Source organism: Liolophura sinensis, chromosome 3 (genome assembly GCF_032854445.1).
Source record: "Liolophura sinensis isolate JHLJ2023 chromosome 3, CUHK_Ljap_v2, whole genome shotgun sequence".
NCBI classification, from domain to species: Eukaryota; Metazoa; Mollusca; class Polyplacophora; order Chitonida; family Chitonidae; genus Liolophura; species Liolophura sinensis.
Window position 1 is genome coordinate 5801432 of NC_088297.1, and position 25133 is coordinate 5826564.

At 39.6% G+C, this 25133-nt stretch overlaps 2 protein-coding genes across 4 annotated transcripts in view; one reads left to right on the forward strand and one right to left on the reverse strand.

The window, feature by feature from the left end:
* Positions 1–975: 975 nt before the first annotated feature.
* LOC135463586 (zygotic DNA replication licensing factor mcm3-like) lies at positions 976–20928 on the reverse strand. Its single transcript, XM_064740900.1, has 22 exons — positions 20788–20928; positions 18844–18956; positions 18348–18470; positions 17901–17986; positions 17184–17314; positions 16778–16852; positions 12950–13033; positions 11388–11467; positions 11050–11158; positions 10410–10540; positions 9856–9912; positions 9094–9191; positions 8174–8382; positions 7794–7883; positions 7052–7136; positions 5927–6056; positions 5447–5600; positions 4609–4749; positions 3536–3645; positions 3080–3186; positions 2575–2722; positions 976–2073 (listed from the first exon to the last, which is right to left on the reverse strand). The coding sequence occupies exons 1-22, from the start codon at positions 20854–20856 to the stop codon at positions 1875–1877; spliced, it is 2529 nt and encodes an 842-aa protein (XP_064596970.1). The 5' UTR covers positions 20857–20928; the 3' UTR covers positions 976–1874.
* A 308-nt stretch (positions 20929–21236) lies between these two features.
* The window catches only part of LOC135463741 (tRNA-splicing endonuclease subunit Sen34-like), a 28746-nt gene continuing 24849 nt past the window's right edge, over positions 21237–25133 (forward strand). For all 3 annotated transcript variants that reach the window (XR_010443585.1, XR_010443586.1, XM_064741159.1), the window contains exons 1-3: positions 21237–21355; positions 24007–24144; positions 24774–24874. Coding sequence is in view for 1 of the 3 variants with exons in the window: in XM_064741159.1 (XP_064597229.1) it covers positions 21250–21355; positions 24007–24144; positions 24774–24874 (345 nt within the window). In the remaining 2 variants the exon portion in view is untranslated. The remainder of the gene's footprint in view (positions 21356–24006; positions 24145–24773; positions 24875–25133) is intronic.

A 25133-nucleotide genomic window follows, 5' to 3' on the forward strand; every position in this document is an offset into this window, starting at 1 on the left:
TGACCCTGTAGCAGATCAAAGTGGATTTAGAGAGAACGTGATTGGTTGTTTACCATTAAGAATCCCTCATATGAGAAATCAGTAGAGGAAACTTGACCCTGTCTGTAACAAAGTCACTGCAGGGTGAAGGAAACTTGACCTTGTATCCAATGGTCACTCCGACGTGGAGAAACTTGGCCCAGTCTGTATCAAAGTAATCCTAGGAGAAGGGAACTTGACCCTGTATGTAACAAAGTCACTCCTGGATGGAGGAAACTTGACTTTATCTGTAACAAAGTCACTCCTGGGTGAAGGAAACTTGATATTGCCTGTAACAAAGTCACTCCTGGGTGAAGGAAACTTGATATTGCCTGTAACAAATTCACTCCTGGATGAAGGAAACTTGACCCTGTCTGTAACAAAGTCACTCCTGGGTGAAGGAAACTTGACCCCCTGCCTGTAACAAAGTCGCTGCTAGGCGGAGGAAACTTTACTGGGGAATACCAAACCAGTACAACAAATCTGAGTTAGGGAATCCAACCAAGCTTGCTGCAAATCACTAGCTAATGGAGAACCAAGCCAAACTGTATCATAGAGCTATGCCAATCCGCCCTATACTTCACATTTTTGGCCAAAAATAATGCAGCTACGAATCTGGTATTTGCTGAAAGGCAATAATTTAAACTGTTCTTGGTAAATATAAACGAAACAGTTGAAATTATCAATGAAAATAGATTTTTTTGCCATAAATCTCTAGTACAAGTCCATAAAACAAATCGCTGTTAAGTAGAGGAAACCTAGTAGAACCAATCAAATCATTTATGAGAAATGGATACGAGTGTAGAAAGCCACAAATCATCAACAGGACTCCTTTTCACCAAACTCCATCTATCAGCCTTTTTGTAACATTTTTCTTGTATATCACCTCACCTTAACCCAGAGATCTCTTACTGAAAACGGTCTGGGGATGGGGGGTGGGGGTGAACCTGAGAAAGAAAGTTTTGAGAAAGTGGCCCAGAAACTGTAACAATACAATGAAGTTCCACACTGTGTAATCGATACATCTGCCAGGACTGTTCTGGAATCCTTCCGATTGTACAAGATTATAAAGAAATTTGATAGGACGACAAGAGTTATGTAATGTTCCTATATAATATTCATGAATATGGGGCAACCTACAGAGGATTTTTATGGAGAGAATCATATTTGAAAAACAAAAAAAAATTTCAAAAGCGTATGATTATTGAAGTCAAGCCCAATTCAAACCTGCAAAACCGTCAGAATGTACACAAAAGTCGATAGGAGTTTGTTCTGCGCTTAAATTTGTGTGATTAACTGTACAAGTAACAGGATTTCAGGGTTAACTGATGAACCTAAAAGCTTACTTAACTGTTCCTAGTACTACAGATTTAAATTTTTCTCCAGATCAGCCTAGTCTAAAAGCAAATTTACAAATATTTCACTTCTTGCAAACATTAACTTTTGATAAAAATTGTATAAGTAACAGCTATTTACACACATTTATTTTGCATAGAAAGTATAACAATGTATAAGTAAGTTAAGTTTTTTTCAGCTTGGTATTTTTTCTCACTTACAACATATATGATTACACACACTGAGTGGTGCAGCAGCGAATGTTCTTCCAAAGTTCACAATCTTGATTACACAAGACAGAGTTACCTCCCTTGACAAAAGCGATGCAGTTAAAATCAGTTGTTCAGCAAACTGTAATAACTTAACATCACTTTGCTTTAGTTCAACAGTATTTTTTACCAGATAAATGAGCTTACATCCTCTCATGCTGAGAGCTTTTCACATGATTAAGTCAAATGTTACTGCAACTCATGGGTGCGTCCGTTTTTCTAAAAATGAAGTCCAGACATGACTCAATGAAATCAGATGAGGAATACAATGTTGTCAGATACCATGATTTGATTGGCTTCCATCATGGTATCCAAGGCAGCATAAATTTCGTCATCATTCATATCCAGGGATGCCTCCTTAGCTACCTGACCTTTCACCTTTTCTAACGACACTGACTGGGCATGCTCCGACTTGAACAGGTTAAACATGGATGCGCGGAATGTCTTCATTCTATTAAAACAAAATGAAAGTAATAATTTCATTAGCACATCTTTTATGGAAAAGAAAAAATTATTCAAAATTAACACTTTACATGCTAAAAACTGTTTTCATAAAAACATCTGAAAGAACCTTCCTCTGTATATATGGAGAAGCGTAAGTGCAATGTCATGTATACAAGTATGTCTCTGCTAAACACTTAATGCAGCTGACCATACTATACTAATTTTCATATTTTTCTGGAAAACAGCTTTAGTTGACTTTTCATTTTTAGATTATGCAAGCCCAACCCACTGGATTTTAAGATGGCATTTGAGAGTTCGGGGCCATCAGCAATAAACCATGCGATGTCATCCGGCATATTAAACATGTGAGCCGAAACAATGCTTTAGAGATCTGCAGGTTATTGAACAGGCTTGTGTTCACATGCTAGTCCTATCATTCTGAATTAAATTCAGTGGGCCTTTGCATTACATGAACTATATCCAGTGTCTTCCCAGTAACAGAACTAACCTGACTGCATCCACAGTAACCTTTGACCCCTTGACTGGGGAGGTTGGCTGATCGTCCGTTTCCATGGTTTCATCCTCACTTGATGCTGCTGTGGACGCTCTCCTTTCTTTACTCTTCGCGCGCCTTTCTTTCAAGGAAGGATTTTCCTCTGACAAAGAAAATGTAAAGAGAATGGTGCTTTACTTCACTGTACATTTGTCATTCATGAATATTCAACGATGCCAAAAAGTTCATCTTTATTCATCCCTGGGGAAACAGTTTTCAGTTCTACCCGTAACTGACAAAACTGTGATATATTTTAATGAAGCAAAAAATAGCAGTTCAGAAGTTTATAGCGTATCAAGAACCTGATGTGTGGCAGTATTATCCAATCAGTGTCCAGCACTCATCATTTCAGAGGCACCAATTATGCATCTGTAAGCCAAATGGGTTTGTCTCAAACATGAGAAATCCCAGTCCTCTGAACCGGACATGGCTCATTGTGTTCACATATTCCCATACTCACCATCTTCACTGGCTGTGTCTTCATCGTGTTGGAAATCATACGGGTCATAACCTTCCTCACCTTCCTGCCGAGGTCGTCGTCGGGGGCGACCTTCTCTTGATCTCCTGCTGCAAGGGAGAATAACTTGCGGTCAGTTCATAAACTTCACTACACTTAATCCTTCATCCCAGTCAATGTTAAAGAAACTTCACGTTTAACAGTTTTCCACTTTGGTTGCAAAATGAAAGCGTTCAAAATGCAGAAATATAAATGGACCCTGAGCAAACAAATAACTTTCATTTTCACGGTTTTGCATCTTGGTTGCAAATTGATGATTTTGTTCACAATACAGAAACACTATGGACCCATTTGCATGTTAACCTATTGACCAAAAAATGTAGTAATGAGTGCGTATTTCATGAGAAAATTTTTCATAACACACTGCTGCAGTTTTCACCACATTTTTAACTAGCTCACCGTTTCTTTTTGTGCGTTGGTCCCTCCCCATCCTCTTGACCCTCATCCTCGCTGCTTTCATCATCTGTGCCCGGGGCCTTCTTTTTGCGCCTCTTCTCATGTGCCAAAACCTGGGGAGAGAGAAGGTTAAGATAAAGATGAGGCAATTTTATTGACATCCGGTTTATGTATTTGTTTGGAGTTTTAAGCTGTACTCAAGAAAATTGCGCTCATGTCTTGAGGACCATTCGTAGATTACAGGCAGACCTTCCCATGTACATCCAGAGAGGAAACCAGTATGAGCTGGACTTGAACTCAAAACTATGGAACTGGTGTCTCGACATCAGACAAACATGCAGAATTCTGAAAAATCGTTTAAATCACTAATTTGCTGTGATTACTAGAATTTTGGGCCGCCAGTAAACAGTTCAAAACTTCAAATGTCTGGTTTTTGTTTTGTGGTTCTTTCAATGTATATTTATCATCACAGAATTAAACTCCAAGGGGTTAAACAAAAAACAAAAACAGTCAAAAGAAGTTTAAAGAGTGTAAGTTTTTATTTGTGTGAATCCCAGTTAAGTAAGTAAGCGGGTACTGGTGGCGTGACATGATGTTTACGGTTGCTCTAGAATGGCGCATTCCATTTCCTCATACGAATTCCTTATATAAAGTTGATAAGAGTTACAAAGTTCAGTCCTGTGACTGTCTAGATATGTTTTCAACCGTCTTCCTAAATACCCTAAATGACCATGACTTCGTCCATGACTAACTCGCCCATTTTTCCCGGTTCTGAGAGTTCTGTTCATTTCATTAACGTGTTTAGACGTTTGTTTGGAACATGACATGATATTCTACTGGAAAATGGAAATTTTCAGCACCAAAAATAATATTCTGTGACATTTACTTGCCTGTAAAAATGCAAATTTTGTGGGCGACATTTTAGGTCATGTTATATCATATGTCATCAATTGTTGAGTACGACGTTAAACCCCAAGCACTCACTCACTCATATGTCGTCTTTTCCTTTTAAGTGAAGAGAGTCCAACTGAAGGCAACAGATTTGATCTTCCTACATGATCAAACAAATTACTTACCTTTTTGAAGTAGGCAAACTGGATCAGTTCCAAGGCAGACTGTGCATCTTCCAAATCCACAGTTTTGCTAAGTCTGCATTTTGCAACGGCTGTAGCCAGACGAATCATCGTCTCCAGAGTACGGGCAGTGAAAGGCTGAGTCTGTTAAAAGACGAGAGAATGAGAATTTTTCCTGCACCTAAATCCTGTTTGAACCCATTCTTGCGTGTGAAAACTGTCGACAAAATGATACCCAAAATACCTGATGATTCTTTTCCAAGTTTTTGTAAGAAAATTTCCTTCTTTATATAACTATGTTATGTTTTGTGCCACATTAAAACAGGACATCTGCAGTGTTTACAAAACACATTATGCCTTTATTGTGCTAAGAACAGAGAATGGTCAAGTCCAAAATCTGTCAACTAATGCCTTCATATTCAGTATTTAAGTGTATCATCCTCAGGTATGTCTGAAATGGGATGAAAGTGTGTACCAAATTTGGGAGTCCTATCACAGATAGTTCTTGGTAAATCATGATCACAAATATTATACAGTCACTGTGAGTTCAAGTCCAGCTCGTGCCGTCTTCCTCTCCGGCCGTAAGTGGGAAGGTCTTTCAACAACCTGCGGATGGTCATGGGTTTCCCCTGGGCTCTGCCTGGTTTCCTCCCACCATTATGCTGGCCGTTATCGTATAAGTGAAATAATCTTGAGTACGGCGTAAAACACCAATCAAATAAATAAATAAATAAACAAATATTATATTCCCCAGAGAGCAGAAAAATATTTATGGACATGTGCATTTAAAGTTCGAGAAAAACATATTAAGTTTTAGTCAAATCTCCCCGAACTGCCTTACTCTGGCTATATTGTCTTGTTGAAGGTTGTCTTGGTTACGCAGTTTAGCATACTCCTCTGAGATACAGTCTGCAGCCTCGCGTGTTAGTGCAGGTCTGAGGGCTCGTGCCACGTGAACATATTTCCTCATAAATTTCCGGCTGACAATTTTATCTCTGAAAATAGCAAAATTCAGAAAAATTATGAGATTCGGGAGAAGCAGTATTTAAAGCATTTCGTAACATTCTGAGGTTAACCACTAAATCTAGGAAGGCCAACTTTCCAATTCTTTTATGGTAGTGACCGTACAGGTGTTCTCACATACTGACAGAAAATTTCATACTGATTTAAAATAAAATTCAATCTTTTGACAGTTTTTGAACCCCAATAGTCAAGACATTGCGGCTATACCCATTACATTTGTACCCATAATCGGAAAAGCCTTATAATCCTTCACAGTCGGCAAGTTTATCCAGCTGAACCCTGTTAAATGACAACTTACTTCTTAGTCCTTGACCCCCCATGGAGAAGATGGTCGTATTTCTCGTATATGGGCGTGTCTTCCTCCTCTTCTTGTGAAGCATTTGGATCTTTAGTTGCCAGCAAATCCACACTGCTACCAAATGGTAAGGCTATTAACCAATGAAAACACACAACAGATTAGTTTATGACCAATCAGAACACAACAGATCACTTCATGACCAATCAAAACACATGAAGAGTAGTCATTGCGGTGTGTGTATGTATACTGTGTCTTCTTGTGGCAGTCCATGCCACTGCCATTGAAGCATCATGCTCAAGACACCAGACATGACACCCCACCTGGTAACATTATACTGACACCAGGCTAACCAGTCCTAGGCCCAGTTGTTCAAAAATGCCCTTGTAGTTAAGACAGATATTAACTTTAGTCTGGATTGAATTCCCATTAGGTTTATATTAGGTCATGACTGGTAATAAGATTTAAGCCTGACATAGCTTTTAACACACTTCTTAACAACTGGGTCCCGTTTCCAAGCTCTAGCCTCGCACAGTTGAGCGTCTTTGGTATAACGCACCCCGGGTTTGATCCAAGGTCTCCTGACTAAGGAGTAGCATTCTTCACCTATTCATCTTGAATCCATAAAGATACATGTCCAATTTCTAATAGGCTGATATTCATCATGCAGACATGATTGTGGTGAACCAAGAAAATAGCTGAAATTTACTATCATAGCCCAAAAAGTCCGGGGTCCAGGGGCCGCGTAGGCCCCGGAAGCTAGAAAAATCTGCGGAAAACAGGTAAATTAATCGAAACTGAACAAAGAAAAAGCGGAAAAAAATCATGTCTGATCATGTGTTTCTTACAGGTCATTTAGCCGTCACAAGCAAAATATTCTGAAGTACGGCGTAAACCTCCGATCAAATAATTCTTATATACGTCACTCTCCTGAAGATCACAAAAAAAAAAAATGCTGCGAGTCAAGATGATGCGTCCTCTCTCTCTCTCTGATTGGTTAAAAACCCCCACAATTCTCTCTCTCTCTCTGATTGGTTAAAAACCCCCACAATTCTCCTCTCTCTCTCTCTGATTGGTTAAAAACTACTCCAAAACTACGTCAATGAAACCCCACAATTCTTCTCTTACCATCACCGTCTTGTTCCCCTGATGCCCGGTATCTGTGCATGCGGAGGACGTGATCAGAGATGTTACGGTCAAGCTCTGGGTCCATCTGAAACACAAACACTGCCTCTCATCAGACTAAATAAGGTGGCATTGTACAATGTGGTAGATGGTGTTTAATGCACAGCATCAAATGGTGTTTTATGCACTGGTGGCAATTTGTGTTTTGTGCACAGCATCAAATGGTGTTTTATGCACTGGTGGCAATTGGTGTTTTGTGCACTATGGCAACTGGTGGCAAATACTTAGTAAAATCGAGGCAATCAACACAAATGAGCAGCCTCAGATTTTAATTCAATGAAATTAAGGATTTATACATTCTGATAATTAGCATAATACATGTTTCAAATTTCTTGGCCAAGTATCAAAGTTTTCCTTCATGTCTGGATCATAGGAATGACAAGAATTTTCCTGGTTTAGGAGACACCAATTTTATTGTGTGAGCTGACACTAAAACATCCAAAATTGAATTTAAAATACAACAAATCCTAATGTTTTTTCTGATTTTCCTGTTTTTCACAACTTTTCGTAAATAAAGTCTTAACGGAGCTTTTGCTGAGGCAGTCCATATCTCTCACAAATTAGAAGATTTTTCCGTTTTACTTCTATATCCTCTACAGACAATGAAAACTAAGGTACATTATGCCTGCAAAACAAACACATTAATTGGTGTGGCCTTAGTATTCCCAAGTTTCAAGCCTCGTACCTTGTCCAGCACGATGAAGAGCAAATCAAAACGAGACAGAAGCGAATCCTGGAGTCCAATGTTCTCCATTGGTGTCTTGAATTGGTCATACTGCAGGAAAATAAAAGAATGATATTTTGTAACGATGACACTTTCAACTCTGTTTTCTCCTGTATTTCTCTATTGATTAATGTATAAATCACATCTGAACACAAATACTGTTAACAAAGCTAAGTCGTCCAGAAGTCAAGCCTACTTATAGAGACTAAAAACACAAAGCATATAGAAAAACTAGTAAAATTAATGAACTTCACACCTCAACAAATTAATACTGTGCCTTTTAATAAGAGTGGACATTTTCACAACATGCCATCCCTTGACCAATCAAAACAGCCTCTCACCCGACCATAGACTGGATTGGCTGCTGCCAGCACACTGCATCTCGCATTCAATTTGGCGTGAATTCCGGCCTTCGCTATGGTAACACGGCCCTGTTCCATGACTTCGTGAATGGCTGTCCTGTCAATGTCGGACATCTTGTCAAACTCGTCAATACAGACAACCCCGCGATCCGCTAAAACCATAGCACCTGCTTCCAGTCTTCTCTCACCTGGAAATGTTTAAATGACGAGTGAAATCTCACTCACATCCCAGGCAGTGGATTGGCCAGAACTGTTTGAGCAGGGTGTCCAGCTTTCACTTTTTCTTTCTTTTACTATCTCCAGTATGTCAGAAAAAAATGTTAAAAACTGTAAATTGCATTAATTTTCCTGCTTCGCTAACGAGGACAGGTAACTGGTTACTGTTTCAAGCCTAGAACAATTTTCCCATGCTGGTCTGAAGGGTGTATGTATTAAGCATAGTTTACTTTCTCCATTTTTAAGCCAAGCGGGTGGGAGACTGGTATGGTGTATGGTTGGTGGTTGTATGGTTGTAAGGTTGAAGGTTGTATGGTTGGTGGTTTAGGGGAACTCCAGTCACCTAATTAATACACTTTTTAAATGAATTGCAGGTTGTGTTAAGTGGGTAACAAGAATTGTATGCCCGCACTAAAAAAAACCCCACAAATACTGGATAGTTCAGACCTGCTTATAATGTAACACTTTTGTTACATAAAAAAATAAAAAATTAAAAAACAAGGTTCTTAAAGAATTCATCACATTATGAAAATATCTCACTTGATTAGTTTTTTGAGATATCTTTCTCACACTATTATGCAACTGACTACCTAAACACAAGCGCAGATCAAGATGGCCACGATGCATTCATAAGACACAAAAATCATTTACCCATCTTCGTGAAGGTTAAAATACAAACTCACCTGTCTCCTGATCTGTTGTCACGGCAGCAGTCAGGCCCACCCCTGATGAGCCTCGACCTGTTGTCGGGATCGCTCGTGGGGCCGTGTGTAGGACATACCTGTCAAGGGGAGATAACCAATACAATACACAATGAACAGACATCATATTACACATTCAATCAAAACAATGTACACATTTTAGCATAAAATTTACATCCATTATATTAATATGAAGGAATGAATGCCTGGGTTTTTACGTCATACTTAACAATTTTACTGTCGTGTGACAACCAGGGGTCAATAGTTGTGGGTACAGATATTGGGTCTTCTTGTAGCAGGGCGAGTCCATGCCGCCAAAGTGCTGCTGCCACTGAAGCATTGTGCCGAAGACACCGGACATGACAACGGACCCAGTCACTTCATACGGACACCGAGCCAAGCAGTCCTGTTTCCTTGCTCTAACCCTCTCAGTGCTAAGCGCCAAGCGAGGCAGCAACGAGTACCATTTTTTCAGTTTATGGTATGACAAGACTCGGCTTTAATCCAGAGTCTCCTAACTTCGAGGAAAACACTCTAATCGTTAGGCCACCAAAGTGGTCCCATTATATGAGGCAACATTTTAAGACATACATTTGAACTTTTTTTTTGTTTACTCGTCCAGGTTATCTGTGATAAGAGATAAAACAGACATTGGAATACATTGGTTGTTTGGTGCCTTTGGTGCAGATGCACTGAAGTATTTCATCTCAAAAATAATTCTTATCACATTCTTTCAGAACTCACCTCAACATTTGTGATTTAGCCACAGATGGATCCCCAATCAGTAACAGATTAATGTCTCTGAAAGCACAAAAAAAAGATGAGTAAACAGGTAAACAAATACAACCATTGTCACACAGACTGGTATGTATATGTCTAGCTCCTAACAATATTTAGATAACAAGTTGTTGGTCATCACATGGCAAACTAACTGACCAGTCAGTCAGTTAAGCATTTATTCTATTTCCACAACCAGGAAAATAAGTATGACTGGGCTTACCAATACAAAAAGAGTAAAAAATTTATCCAGCATCAGACAAAACACTCCAGTTTTCATTAGACGCAGTAGTCATGTGAGATGGGTATATTCCTGTATACTGCAGCCGATGCCGTGTCTGTTAAATAAGTTATCTCCCTTTCTTCGACTTCTAAAACGGATTTTCACCGATGAATGAACCTTCAGCATTTCAGTGGGTCTTTTAAAGGGAAAATTACATGCTCACTCAGGGAGAGGATACAGAAAAATATGGCGTCAGTAACACTCATACTACTCAAAAAAGCCATTATTAAGGAGTTACCCTCTGATGCGCGTGCCGTTGTCCAGAACCTTTTCATTGCCACCCAGCAACATGCACAGAACTGCCTTCTTGATGTACTGATGACCGTGGATTGATGGAGCCATTGACTTTGCCAACGCATCAAATACGTCCTTAAGAAAAGATGAAGATTGTATACTGGCCTATCTGACTGACATAGCAAGTGGTGCCGAATACTTCAATCAAATCCCGTAAATCACACATTTGTGAAAAGTTATAATTGGTGTGATGCTTAAATTATTTTCATCACTTACGTTTAAATATCTAAGCTAAATGTCCAGTCCTGGCAAAAATTGACTCACTTCAAAATCTGCACGCTAGTGTGGCACAATGTCCCTGGAGTCTTAGTAAGACTAAGCCATCGCTGTGAGATCCAGCTCATGTTGGCTTCCTCTCCGGCCACACATGGAAAGTTCTTCCAGCAACCCGCAGATGATGGTGGGTTTCCCCTGGGCTATTTTCACTTTCCTTTCAGTATAGTACCGCTGGCCATCTTATAAGTGAAATAATCTTGAGTACGGCATAAAACAGCAATCAAATATATAAATAAATAAGTAATCTGAAATCTAATCATTACACAGGAATCTGAAGCACTTACAGAAAGTCCACAATAAAGCCTTACCACATTTTTCTGTCGGCTGAACTTTTTAATTTTGGCAACATCTTCAGCAGAAAACATGGGTGCCACTTCTTTACTCAGCAGCTGTATGTTGTTAGCGATCAGGATTGTTCTAAAATCAGACGAAGCAAAACCTGACGCTGATTACAGAGTGCCTATGACAGACACGTGTTCAGAAAAGCAATAGAAGAGTTCTCCATTCAGCTGAACATCATATTGCCAAAAAAAACTGCAGAAGTTTTGTTGAGTATGTTTTGATAGATATATATGGTATTGTACTTAAAACTGGACAGAAAAAGAAAAAAACACATTTTCACAAATACTAAGGATTCGTGCTATACCTGAATGTGCCAGTGGTGAATCCATTCCTTTTACCAGGAAGACAGCGGAAATTTCCAATCACCTGAACTCGGTCACCTGGCTAGACGAATCAAAATCAGGAATTTCATCATTTTATCTATATTTGTAACAAAATCTCAACTTGAATTGCTTTTGAAGTGTTAAGAAGATTTATATCTACAAAGTGAAATGTATGCAGGAAAAACATCATACCAAACAACAATCCTGTCCCCCAATAAAGCTGATCAATACAAGTACACATTCCACACAACCAAACATTTTAGCTGACATTATACATTGTTAACATTAGAAATCAATAGAGTAGTTGAAACTCTTTTATCGCTAAAGTTAAATAAAAGTCCTGCTGTATCGTGGGACCTGTCAAATATGTTTCGCAGAAAGTCATTTAGAGTTGACTTGTGATTGAGACAATTAAGGAGCTGAATGTTTGTGAACTAGAGAAGTTTTCATAGGTAAGAAGTGTGATCTATGCCTCTGGAACACGGCGAGACAAGTGATCGCTACTTTAATGTCTACATAAGATTTGCATAACATTTCAAACAGGTCCCGCGATACAGGAGAGCTGTTTTTACCTTGGACGACAAAAAGAGCTTGGACTTGAAATGCAAACTGGATCGCATAATTACCTTGCATAATGCGGCATAAAACACAGTTCAAAACCAGTACTATACATTTTTCAGAAAGGTTGGTATTTGTCTTTCATATTAACCAAATAATTTACATTCGTTTAGTCAATGAAATATTTCATGTAGTGCTGTGTTTCACCAAAGGCTTGGTATCAAAAAATGCACTTTAAAATGACATTTTAAAGCAAACATTTCAGTCTTTTGAAGAAATTAATCAAATTTTACACAAAACTCTTAACTGATACTATAAATTGAATGAATCAATCAAATTATTCATTTGAAAAATGCTATACTTTGCCAAAAATACAGTATATAGTATTTGACACTTAATAATAGGGGGCCTCCTTGGCTCAGTTGGTTAGCGCGCTAGCGCAGTGTGATGACCCAGCAGTCTCTCACCAATGAGATTGCTGTGAGTTGAAGTCCAGCTCATGCTGGCTTCCTCTCCAGCCGTACGTGGGAAGGTCTTCCAGCAACCTGTAGATGTCCGTGGGTTTCCCCCTCCAACACTATGCCCGGTTGCCACCCACCATAATACTGGTCGCCGTTGTACAAGTGAATTATTCTCAAGTACAGCATAAAACACCAATCAAATCAAATAGATATAATAATAATAATACATTTATTTGTACAAGGTAACTCAGCCATTTTGTACAAAACTGTTCTTCTCTAAGTTCTTCATAAACAAAAACAAAACAATAGATAAAAACAGTTATACAGTGGCAAAAGGCCAATATCACTGCTGCCCCAGTGACTGTCCCAACCACCAGGTGAGACAGGGTAGCGGGAGTCGGAGAAAGAAAGTGATTTACTCTGGTCTCCTTGGTTAATGAACTGGACTGCCGTGAAATAGGTGAACAATTCTGAAGTGCATGAACAATACTAGTCCCTAATGAAATAAATCAACGACATCCTACCTTGCATGAATCTACTAAGTCACCATCCGCTATAATATCCACAGACCTCGGAAGCTGGCCTGCCGGAGCCTTCTCAGGCATTTCCTGGAAAACGCAAAATAGATGATCGAACTGAGTGAGTGAGTGAGTGCTTGGGGTTTAACGTCGTTCTCAACAATTTTTCAGTCATATGACGACGAAGGAATCATTAGGGTGCATGTACGTGTAATGTGCCTCCTTGTTGCAGGACGGATTTCCACCGCTCTTTTATTTAGTGCTGCCTCACTGAGACGACTTACCGAGGGCAAGCAAGCCGCCCCGCCCGAGCCATTATACTGATACGGGTCAACCAGTCGTTGCACTATCCCCTTCTTGCTGAACGCCAAGCGAGGAAGTTACAACTTCCTCTTTTAAAGTCTTAGGTGTGACTCGATCAAGGATTGATCCTGGATCTACCGGTCCCGAAGCGGGCGCTCTACCAAACTGTGCTATCCGGGCCGGTGGGGCTAATTGGATAACACAACTTCCAAGAATGTTGTTTGTAAGCTAATTAAGATAATTTCTGGTCAATCATGAGCTATGTAAATAAAACCTACATGTACTGACTTTGTAATGTTAGTAAGTCTACCATACAGCTCGCTTGCAAAAGTGCTGAAATCGTGAATTTCGTGATTTATAGTAATTAATAAGCACACAGTGCATCAACGATGAAACAGCCCTCTTGGGTAATTGTGCTTTACATGCATGTAAAACTTCAATACGATCTGTACTTTCTGAGTTACCACCCTCAACATTTTGTTTATTGTGGATTCTAATACACAACATACTAAGTCAGGAATTCAGTAATTTATGGTACTTAATATGCACACACGAAATCAACAATGAACTAGAATGGATCTGCGAATAGCAGATCCTAGGCCGGGATCCCGGATCGGATCGATGACGTTTTCCCCTTCATGTTCTGTGTTCGAAGGACACATGTTCCACATACACGGCTTTTAAAGTTTCCATGCGACCTTACACCATTTGTCACTGGGGCAGTCGGCCGGTCATTTCCATTCCCTCGAATAGATCAGCGACCGTAATGATGCTACGCTATGCCCAGTGAAAAACGGTCGTTCCTTGGCACACTTAGCCCGCTATTTGTAAGAAATAAGGCAAAAACACGACCAGTATAACAGCCTGTTTGTACATTCACATCTCAATCCACGACATGCCATGCACAGACTCACTGCTCCACTGATAGCTCGGCCACCGTTAGAAAGTCAGCACTAGGACCAGGGCACATGTCCATATCTGTCAATCACCCTGGCCTGTTTAACGTATAGTAAAGAGGACGAGGTCTGCGCAAAACAAAGCTAACTTTTAAAGGTCCACGTCGTTTGCTGTTGCAGTTAGATCTCTTCGCCATCTAATAGAGTACTGGAGTTAGATGGGAACTGGAATCAATGTCATCCTATAACCGTTTCGGGAGATCACGGACAGTGTAGCCGAAAGCATCAGGTCAAATACTACAAACCCAGTCCAGTCCCCATCTAACTCCATGTTAAAGCAATAGGATTCCGATCTTTTTCTAAACAAAAAACGGTGTTGTGATTTAAACGCTTGTAGCGAAAAAACTATTGATCGGAGCTCAAATCCGTTGACGAATGCTCGAAAGAGCATGTCTTGGGCTACAATTTCGTGCAGGTTGCACATTTCTAGCTGTCATAGTTCTCGAGTTACAGGTCATTGAAGTTACGTCACTTTTTTGAGTTTTTTGCTTATATCTCAAAAAGTTACAGATATGCAAAAAATACAAGCAGATTCGGAATCAGCAGCTCAAGATGCATCAGAATTCGTTCAGAACATTTGAACTTTGAGAACTTTTTGTGACGTCACAAATTCGACCAATGGCGAACTTCCAGAATTTTGAACGGAAGTGAACCATTTTCGCAAACTTTAAAGAACTCTTGACCTACTAGCTGCATGTCAAATTTAAAAACGATTGGTTCTGTGGTTCTTGAGAAGAAGATTTTTAAAGATTTTACACAAAATCCAATATGGCGGCCGAACCACGTGACATAAGAAAAAAATGAAAAATATATGCCTGGAAAATCTCCGCCAGATTATGTGTACAAAATTTGAGACCTCTATGTTGAACGGTGTTTGAGTTCTGCTGCTAACAAAGTCGGTGAAAAAAAAAAAAAAAAAAATAATAATAATAACTAGAATGGATCTGCGAATAGCAGATCCTAGGCCGGGATCCCGGATCGGATTGATGACGATTTCCCCGTCATGTTCTCTGTTCGAAGGACACATGTTCCACATACACGGCTTTTAAAGTTTCCATGCGACCTTATACCGTTTGTCATTGAGGCAGTCGGCCGGTCATTTGCATTCCCTCAAATAGATCGGCGACCTTAATCATGCTGCGCTATGCCCTGTGAAAAACGGTCGTTCCTTGTCAGACTTAGCCAGCTATTTGTAAGAAATAAGGCAAAAACATGACCAGTGTAACAGCAAGTTTGTACATTCACATCTCAATCCACGACCTGCCATGCACAGACTCACTGCTCCACTGATAGCTCGGCCATCGTTAGAAAGTCAGCACTTGGACCAGGGCACATGTCCATATCTGTCAATCACCCTGGCCTCTTTAACGTATAGTAAAGAGGACGAGGTCTGCGCAAAACAAAGCTAACTTTTACAGGTCCACGTCGTTTGCTGTTGTAGTTAGATCTCTTCGCCATCTAATAGAGTACTGGAGTTAGATGTAAACTGGAATCAATGTCATCCTACAACCGTTTCGGGAGATCACGGACAGTGTAGGCGAAAGCATCAGGTCATTTACTACAAACCCAGTCCAGTCCCCATCTATCTCCATGTTAAAGCAATAGGATTCCCATCTTTTTCTAAACAAAAACGGTGTTGTGATTTAAACGCTTCTAGCGAGAAAACTATTAATCGGAGCCCAAATCCGTTGACGAATGATCGAAAGAGCGTGTCTTGAACTACATTTTCATGCAGGTTGCACATTTCTAGCTGCCATAGTTCTCGATTAAAAGGCCATTGAAATTACGTAATTTTTTTAGTTTTTTGCTCATATCTCAAAAAGTTACACAGATATGCAAAAAATACAAACAGATTCGGAATCAGCACCTCAAGATACATCAGAATATGTTGAGGACATTTGAACTTTGAGAACTTTTTGTGACGTCACAAATTCGACCAATGGCGAGCTTCCAGAGTTTTGACCAGAAGTGAACCATTTTTGCAAACTTTAAAGAACTCGTGACCTACTAGCTGCATGTCAAATTTGAAAACGATCGGTTCAGTGGTTCTGGAGAAGAAGATTTTTAAAGATTTTACACAAAATCCAATATGGCGGCCGAACCACGTGACATAGCAAAAAAATGGAGAATTTGTCCCGAGATATTCACCGCCAGAATTTGTGTGCAAAATTTGGCACTCCTATGTTGAACGGTGTAAAAGTTTCCTTGCTAACTCCCTTGCTAGGGAGAACGGGATCCCTAAATATCCCCCCTTGTTTTATTCTGCTTTACATGTATGAAAACCCTGAGCTCAATACCTACAACACAGCCCCTAACATTTTGTTTTAACATTGCTTTCCCTGTTATTGGATGCGGACGCTCACGGCACGACGTAAGCTCTGCTTTTACTTCTTTGTACAGGTCAGCTAAAAATTTATTAGAAAAGGTCATACCATCAACTTGTATCTACTTTGATAATTCTCAGTTTCAGATAACAAATCTTTGCAGTTCCGCTTTAAGCATTAACTAACTGTTAATGGTTACCTATCCCGATATGCCATTCCCCAAGGTGACCCTAACCCCACTCTCTCCTTACCTGAATGGTGAATGTCTGATGATCTTTGTACACTGACAACCCAAATTCTGTCTCCAGCAGATTTCCATCTTCATCCTGTAACCAATTTTATCACCATTAAGGGCAGGAATGTAAATAAAAAAAACAAAACTGCTGCATCACTACCAACTATTGTAACTTTATTTACCTGATTGGTGTATTACTCAAGAATATTTCACTTTAATACATGACGGCAGCCAGCATTATGGTGGGAGGAAACCCTGCAAACCGCAACCATCCGCAGGTTGCTGAGCTAAGAAAACTGTGGTAATATCTTCACTGCAGGCATCGCTTTAAATATCTTCAGAGGCACTTTTAGATATGAACAAATAGCACAGTTTTTTCTTTAATTAGCAGAACTGTAAAGCTGACACATTGCTTGCCTTACCTTAGTTGGATACGCTGCCGTGGACGGGAATGGGTCCAGGGATGTCATATCCGTGTACCGTCGCTCTGTCGTTTTCTTCGTGGCCGGGCAGTAATGAACGCTGCGAACTATTTTCGGACGTACCAAAGAACCTGACAAAAACATCAATTCTTTATCTGCTTGACTGTTGTTTGCTATTCTTACATTGTTTGACTTGTGCTATGGCAGTTAAAGAGACTGTAGTGTGCAGGATAGAACCACCTACACTCGGAAGTCACTGATGAACTTTCCCACATGTAAAATACAGATATGCATCCACATAGGCTGGAAATAAGTCGTCTTCAATGAACATCAGAACGTACGTGCAAACAACTGCTTGAGTGTCATTAACAGCCTAGTATCACAAAGGCCCCATGATTTAACTATTTACATGATTGGTGTTTTAATGCCTCACTTAAGCAATAGCCACCAGCATTATGGTAGGAGGAAACCGGGCTCTGGACGCCCACAACCATCCACAGGTTTTAAGGCCCACCCAAGAACACCCAAGAGAGAGAAAATCTACATATCCGCTGTCTGAAGGCCAGAACTGAATCACATTTCTCAGTTTCTATGGTTACATGATGGATAGGATCCGGGCAATCCATGATTACGACTAATGGCGTTGGAGTTGTGACAGTTCATGTTTTATTAGGACTCCACAATTCCAGTATTAAGTTTCCATGACAACCAACTCACATTTGGTGACAATTCCTTCCACACACACCAGGTTGCCAAGGTAAGTCGAGGTCAGGCTCCTCGGTGTCACATGCTTGGATCCAAAACTGTGATTACAAATTTTAGACTTCAAATGTTAGAAAGTTGTGAAACATTAAAAGCCAAAACGACACACAAGACAATCCCCCCCAACACCCCATTACCTTGCCGGTTCTTCACCATAAAACAGTTGAATCAGTCAAACTCATTTAGTATCAAAATGATCTTTTATCTCTAACCTTGGCAGTTTGGTTAAGAAAAGTGAGCTTTTAATCCCTATTCCAGATAATCCCATGTAGATAGGATAAGGAAGTCTCACGTCATTCACGATAAATTACTGTAATTCTTTGAATTTTTTTTTTAAAGAAGACAGATAACTTTTTAAGATGGTCTAGGATACCTAGATATTTCAGCTTTTCAAACACTGACCTTCCCTCAAACCCAACGAAGAATTCCTCGTGCTGTTTGCTGTACACTGGATCCGCAGAGGCGACAAACTCCTTCAGTGCACGCTGGAACGCAACCATTTCTTCAAAACCTTCATTTAACAAACTGAAATGAAATGTAAACATATAATGAAAACCCACTTTTGCAAAACACACATCATCCATGTAAGCTTAAGGGCAGTTCATTTAATTCATTCAAGTAACTTAAGTCATTTAATTCATTTAAGTCACTTATTTTACACAATTCTCAGAGTTTTAAGGGTTTTTTTTTTAAAGAATTTACTCGAAAAAAATTTAGGTTTCGACACATTTTATGAGCTTTATTTGCCCAGGAGTACACACTTTGAGTGAATTACTGGGTAAATACAGTGCCAGTATTGGTGAATATAAAAATTTGAATCCATCAATTTTTTTTACTTCAGTTCTACTTTACCAGTCCTCTTTGATAGTTCAGACTTGTCAAACAGCAAATATTTCACCTTTGAGTTCTCTTGGGGGTTTTCTTCCTCAAGTCGTTGATATTGACAACAAGACGAATTTCATTGTTGCTGATCATATCCCGCACTTTCTGCTGGTAAATACCCTGGTCTTCCTGTAACGGCAACAACAAAAGAGAAATTCATCAGCAATGCTCACCTGTATGTAAATCTTGACAGAGATTGTCCAAACATTAGGTTTGTACACCTTTGACATATTTGACAAGGGCAGTTAAGTACATTAGGGTATTGAAATGGATTGTGCTGACACTGGTTTGGGCCCATACTCGGCCAAACAAAATGTTTGCCAAACCTATCCTCTCAGCAACCTCGAACTAACCTAAATCCATTCAATCTTCACTTCTCAGAACCATTTCTGTGCAGAGCCAGCAACCAACAGAGCCACTTCTATGATCTGTGCACAGTACTTTATAAATCTGTTTATTTGCTGTTGAACATGAGCATGAACTTTTCACTTGCACAGTCTGTGTGACTTGCTGAGATCGGCTCCGTACTTTGACCATATAGACAGCCACTACTGAAGACCAACGTCAGAGTGCACTCCCCTTAAAAGCCTGATGCAGTTACCTGCCCTTGTCAAATATTTTGAGTGCAGCCATTCGCTTTGAGCATCAGCAAGGAATCTCGGACCCACGCAGCTTAGGAAATAACAGGTACATGTTGTGCTTGCAATAAATCTACGCATAAGAATATAAGAATCACAAGTGCCTGCAAACTCCAGGACGTGGAGATGTATTTCATGGGTAATTTTTGTCTCAAACGCTGCAGCAAATGCATCAGGTTTTTAAATGAAGCGCGCTCTGATGTAGGTTTGGGCCATACTTGGCTTCTGCCTAACCTAATGTCAGAGCAATCTTGGACTAACGAATCACCAAATTCAGTGTGATAGAAGACCTTTGACACTTTTGTCACTGGTGGATCCTGTACCGTGAATGGAAGTTGATTTGTGTAAGTGACATGAGGGCCTGTGTTTTCTTTCCCGTGAGTGAGTGGGAAATATTTTGTTCCTAGAGAGTTACAGCAGCGATGAGGGGATAATATGACTGCAGACCGAATATCCAGTGTTTCTGCTTCATGTGGTACACAGCTGTAGCTACATAGGGCCTCAATTTAAAGGTGTAGGGACGGACTCCCTACTTTACACTATGAATGACTACGCCATGCTCTTTTTGATATTTGTACACTCTTGCCTTCTCCCCGGTGGGAAGAATTGTAAAATTTTGGAAAACAGTTGATTATTAACCTACCACACCAATCTACTCACTACTTTACAATGCTTAAGGTCCTAGAGCACCTGACTGTTAAAACCCTGAGGTGTCGATCATTCCAAAGGTAAATATGGGTCCATATTTATTAAAGTCCAGCATCTCTGCTCACTTGTCATTTACGAAATGGCTGCCATCTACATGGCATGCATGCACTGCCAGGCAGTTGGATACCAAACGACTGACCCATACTGACTCTGTGTGTTGGTTAGTAATCAACTGTCTTCCAAAATTTTACAATTCTTCCCACCAGGGTTAAGGGGACCATGCCATAACTACGCGAATGTCAGTTCACATATAGAAGAGCTTGGCGTTGTCATCCAGGGCTAGCTTTGAGCCGGCTAGAATTTGTGACGATGGTACGTACGTTAGTTATGCTAAAGCATAGATAAATCCTTTCTTAAACAGGTGGCCATACCAGAAAGTAAGGCCATGTATTGTACTTTGTATACGAGGTATGTCATCTTTCCACAAAAAAAAAAACCCTTCTGTAAAATGGATCTCAACATTAGACTCTAACTCAGCTGAAAAACCACGATTTCAGCTGGAGACGTTATCAAGATTTGAGATTCGTGAAATTCATAACATAATGAGTGTATGCAGAGCTGAAATCGTGATTGCGTGAATAAACGACTCAAAAGTACACCGTAAAACATCTTACATCGTCATCCAAGAAGTCCAGGTAATCTCGCTGAATGTCCCTCAATCTCTGATCTACTTCTTCATTCATTTTGATGGGTAAATCGGCAGAAAGTTGTTTAACACTGCTTCCACGTTTCTCCACACAACACCAGCAACAAAGCCCTATTTCCCGCGGATTTACACCACGTGATACCAAACCGCGGGTATTTAAATCACGTGACTGGATTTTGCACGATGCACAGCTTGTGTACTTCGGGAGCTACCGCCTGTAATTTTCAGAGATAAATACATCTTGAATATCATACGACTAAACAGAAATGTTAAACAACAGGTTTTCTGCAAAATATCTTTCAGATAAGCTGTAAACTGCTATTTTTTTTGATCGCCCATTGAAAATATTGCATGAAGTCCATCACTACCGTAGCGCAAAGTTATGTCCCTTTGTTTATCGCACATGGCGATAAACTGTCACCGTGGAAAGATGTCTGCGGATGATTCCATCACACCTCAAGACGAAATTTTACAGGAAAAGCAGAAAATCTGTTTATTTCTTGCGCATGGAAATATATTTGTATGGAATCCCAATGGTATGAGTACAGTGTTAAGTGAGATCATAGCAGGATTTTATATAAATAGAGCTTTCCACTTTCATTCACAGTAAATAAAACTATTTTCACTTGGTCAAAATTTGAAATGTCTATGTTGGATTTAGCAACACTGAACAAGTGATAGACGTTATGACAGACATCTTCAAATTTCACGTGTTATATTAAGTTTTTTTTTTAAAATTAAATACTAGTTAAAATGTATTAACGTGAATGACATACAGCCCAGAAAGTAAAACCAGAGCAGATGTGAGAGCTTCGAGTGTGATAGCTGGCAAATGGTCTCGCATGTTACCGGTGCAATACACTTTATCTGCGAGAGACCATACTAACACTATGGCTTAAGCAGAGTTACTGAAGGCGATGTTACTTGCATTTTATTAGATATTAGTGGTCAACGACCAAAGACTCCCTACATTTAAAGAAGAAGAAAATTTAAATATTAATCAAATGCCATTGAAAAGAGTATGTATATCCTTGCAGGTGCATGCCATAAAAAAATTCTAACATGTACCACAAGTTGATAAATTATAAATAAAGTCAGCACCAAAATCCGCTGTGGGCAACTCCACTTTGCCTAAGAACTAGTCCCGAAGTCTTCTGTGTTAGGAGGAGAATTGCTGTCGGAAACTGCTGAAGTGCAGTTCGTACATTTCCGGTAGAACTCTTCTTCCCAGAAGGTTGCGAACAGTACAGTTCAGACAGTAGCATACCGTCCAAACTGCAAGCCGCGTAATGTGCAACGATGGTATCACAAATGATGTCAGACAGTAGCATACCGTCCAAACTGCAAACTGCGTAATGTGCAATGATGGTATCGCAAATAATGTCAGACAGTAGCATACGGTCCAAACTGCAAACTGCGTAATGTGCAACAATGGTATCGCAAATTATGCCAGACAGTAGCATACCGTCCAAACTGTAAGCCGCATAATGTGCAACAGTGGTATCGCAAATAATGTCAGACAGTAGCATACGGTCCAAACTGCAAACTGCGTAATGTGCAACAATGGTATCGCAAATTATGCCAGACAGTAGCATACGGTCCAAACTTCAAGCCGCATAATGTGCAACAATGGTATCGCAAATAATGTCAGACAGTAGCATACGGTCCAAACTGCAAACTGCGTAATGTGCAACAATGGTATCGCAAATTATGCCAGACAGTAGCATACGGTCCAAACTGCAAGCCGCATAATGTGCAACAATGGTATCGCAAATAATGTCAGACAGTAGCATACGGTCCAAACTGCAAACTGCGTAATGTGCAACAATGGTATCGCAAATTATGCCAGACAGTAGCATACCGTTCAAACTGCAAGGTGCATAATGTGCAACAATGGTATCGGAAATAATGTCAGACAGTAGCATACGGTCCAAACTGCAAGCCGCATAATGTGCAACAATGGTATCGCAAATAATGTCAGACAGTAGCATACGGTCCAAACTGCAAGCCGCATAATGTGCAACAATGGTATCGCAAATTATGCCAGTCAGTAGCATACCGTCCAAACTGCATTCATCTCCCCAGCAGACCCTAGGCCTACTTAGACACGCTGTTCAAATTATACAGATACATTTTTTGTCGTTCATTTTACAGTTTAGTCAGAAGTTCCTAAATAACAAGTCAGAGTGAGTGAAAAACTCATTAGGGATGCCGAAGGTTGATGGAAACAAGAAGACAGTATTTCACTGGACAATGCTTAAAATTAATGAAATCTTATGCCGTAATTTTTTTTCTCTAAATTTATAAGAATTGAAGAATTTAGCTTTTGCTCCTTCGTCTTTCTTGCTTACAAGGGATGATTTTTTCTCATGTCTTTTATCAAATACAATAAAATCATTGAAATGCTGTGTTCAAGCTGAATTGCTTTCTCTGACGTCAGCACTGCTTCATCTTAGAAGCCACCACCACAAAACTGAACAGTCCAATGCCTACATCAGCCTCAGTGGTGACTAGATTTATTTCCATTTGTTTCAGAATTAAACATGAATCTTGTTGTACTACAATCACTAAACTTTTACTGCGTTGACAAAGAACTAAAAAAAAAATTTTTAATGCTGGTTTAAGATACTTTGAATGGTAGTCTTTCAGGGGATATAAACATTAGTCAGGTGCTGTCTTTCACTTTAAGAATGGCCTAATTAACGCTTATTATGATATTTAGTCATATGATATGTTGCTACGAGGTATTTCTTTACCAAAAGATACCTTGATATATTCTAAGTATAAAATAGTAATTCGCACATGTCGAGACAGAAATCTTAAGGAGCCATTTCATATCGCAATGCATGTAAAATGGAGAAACTTTTGTGCATTTTTAGTGATGCACCTCATCCACTATTTTTAACAGGTAATAAAAAAAATCTATAATTAATTTTCTAGTATATAGATGTATTAAAGACTTTTGTTGGAAATCTCTTGTTTAACCTTACTTTTCAGTTCTGTATTGTAACAGGTGATATGTAAGCGCCATCAACCTCCGGGAGGGAAGGAATTTCCCTTTAGTCTGGTGTTAGAAATGTGGACTGGTAACCCAGTGATCGCTGGTTCAAATCCCCAGCTGGTAAGCTCCGTAATAATATGATACCTAACACTGATGAACCATCAAAATTTTCATTTTGCATTTCAGATGTGTGTACCTTGCGAGAACGTCACCGTATTGTCGGGACTCTTGTCGGGTGCCTTCCTCGTCTGCCGCGTCAGAATGCGCACCTTGGCATACCTTTACAGCTGATGAAGGAGGAAGCTTCACTGCTACTAGAGACAGGTGAGAACAGTAGCTGAAATCTCGAATTATCAATTTGACAGTTGGAAAAGACACTGGCCACAAGCTCTGTATTTTCTTTTTAAGGTGAAAGGAATACAAAAAATGATGGTGGATGGGTAAAAATTTTGTTAAAAAATGCTTGTTGATATTTTCAGTTAAATTTTTTTCAGTTAAATACATTTAAATGTTTCATTTTTATGGTGGGGTTTATTTATCATACAGCTCTGGTTGATTCCACATACCCGTTTCCGACTCACGTCAAAATTTAGAATCTCTTTACAGTGCTTAGTTTTTGGTTCTTGAAGTAGAAATTTGGAATCTTTTGTCTTTAGCTAATACTGGTGAGGTGGACAAAATTTTAACTTCTAAAGCTGAAAAATAAATTTTGTGATCGTAGTTCAAATTTTGACTAAAGTCAAATATGGCTTTTTGGAATCTACCTATGGTGTTTAACAATCTACCACGGAACTCTTAACCTGACACAGCCAACGAGGTCTCAAGCACAATAAATAAGGCAGGTGTCTTGATTCATTTATTCCTAAAACTTTGATTTGGTGCTACCATTATCAATTATCTATCAACTTGAGCCATCTTTGATGTGATTGACTCATCTTCTGCTCTGCATTTAGGTGTCTGTCGCTTGATAGATGACACCAAACCTTTGATGTCACCCAAACCTGCACAGGTGAGCTGTTTTCAGGAGCTTCGGAGAAATCAACATCAAGAACAGGTGAGTCAAAAATCCAGTGCGATTACAAAATAATAATGTCATTAATTTCCGCTTATCTTCAACTTTTGATAAAAACGTCTTCTGGAGAATAGGATTTGGCCTACATAGAAACTGTTGTAGATGTTTTTTTTTTTTGTTTTTGGCTTGCTCTGACCATCAGGCCTCTTTGTTAATGCGGCCGCTTTAGCAATTCATGTGTTTTGGCTGCGACACAAAGTCAGGAAATTTGTCATTCCAGGGCTCCTCCACCCACATTCGC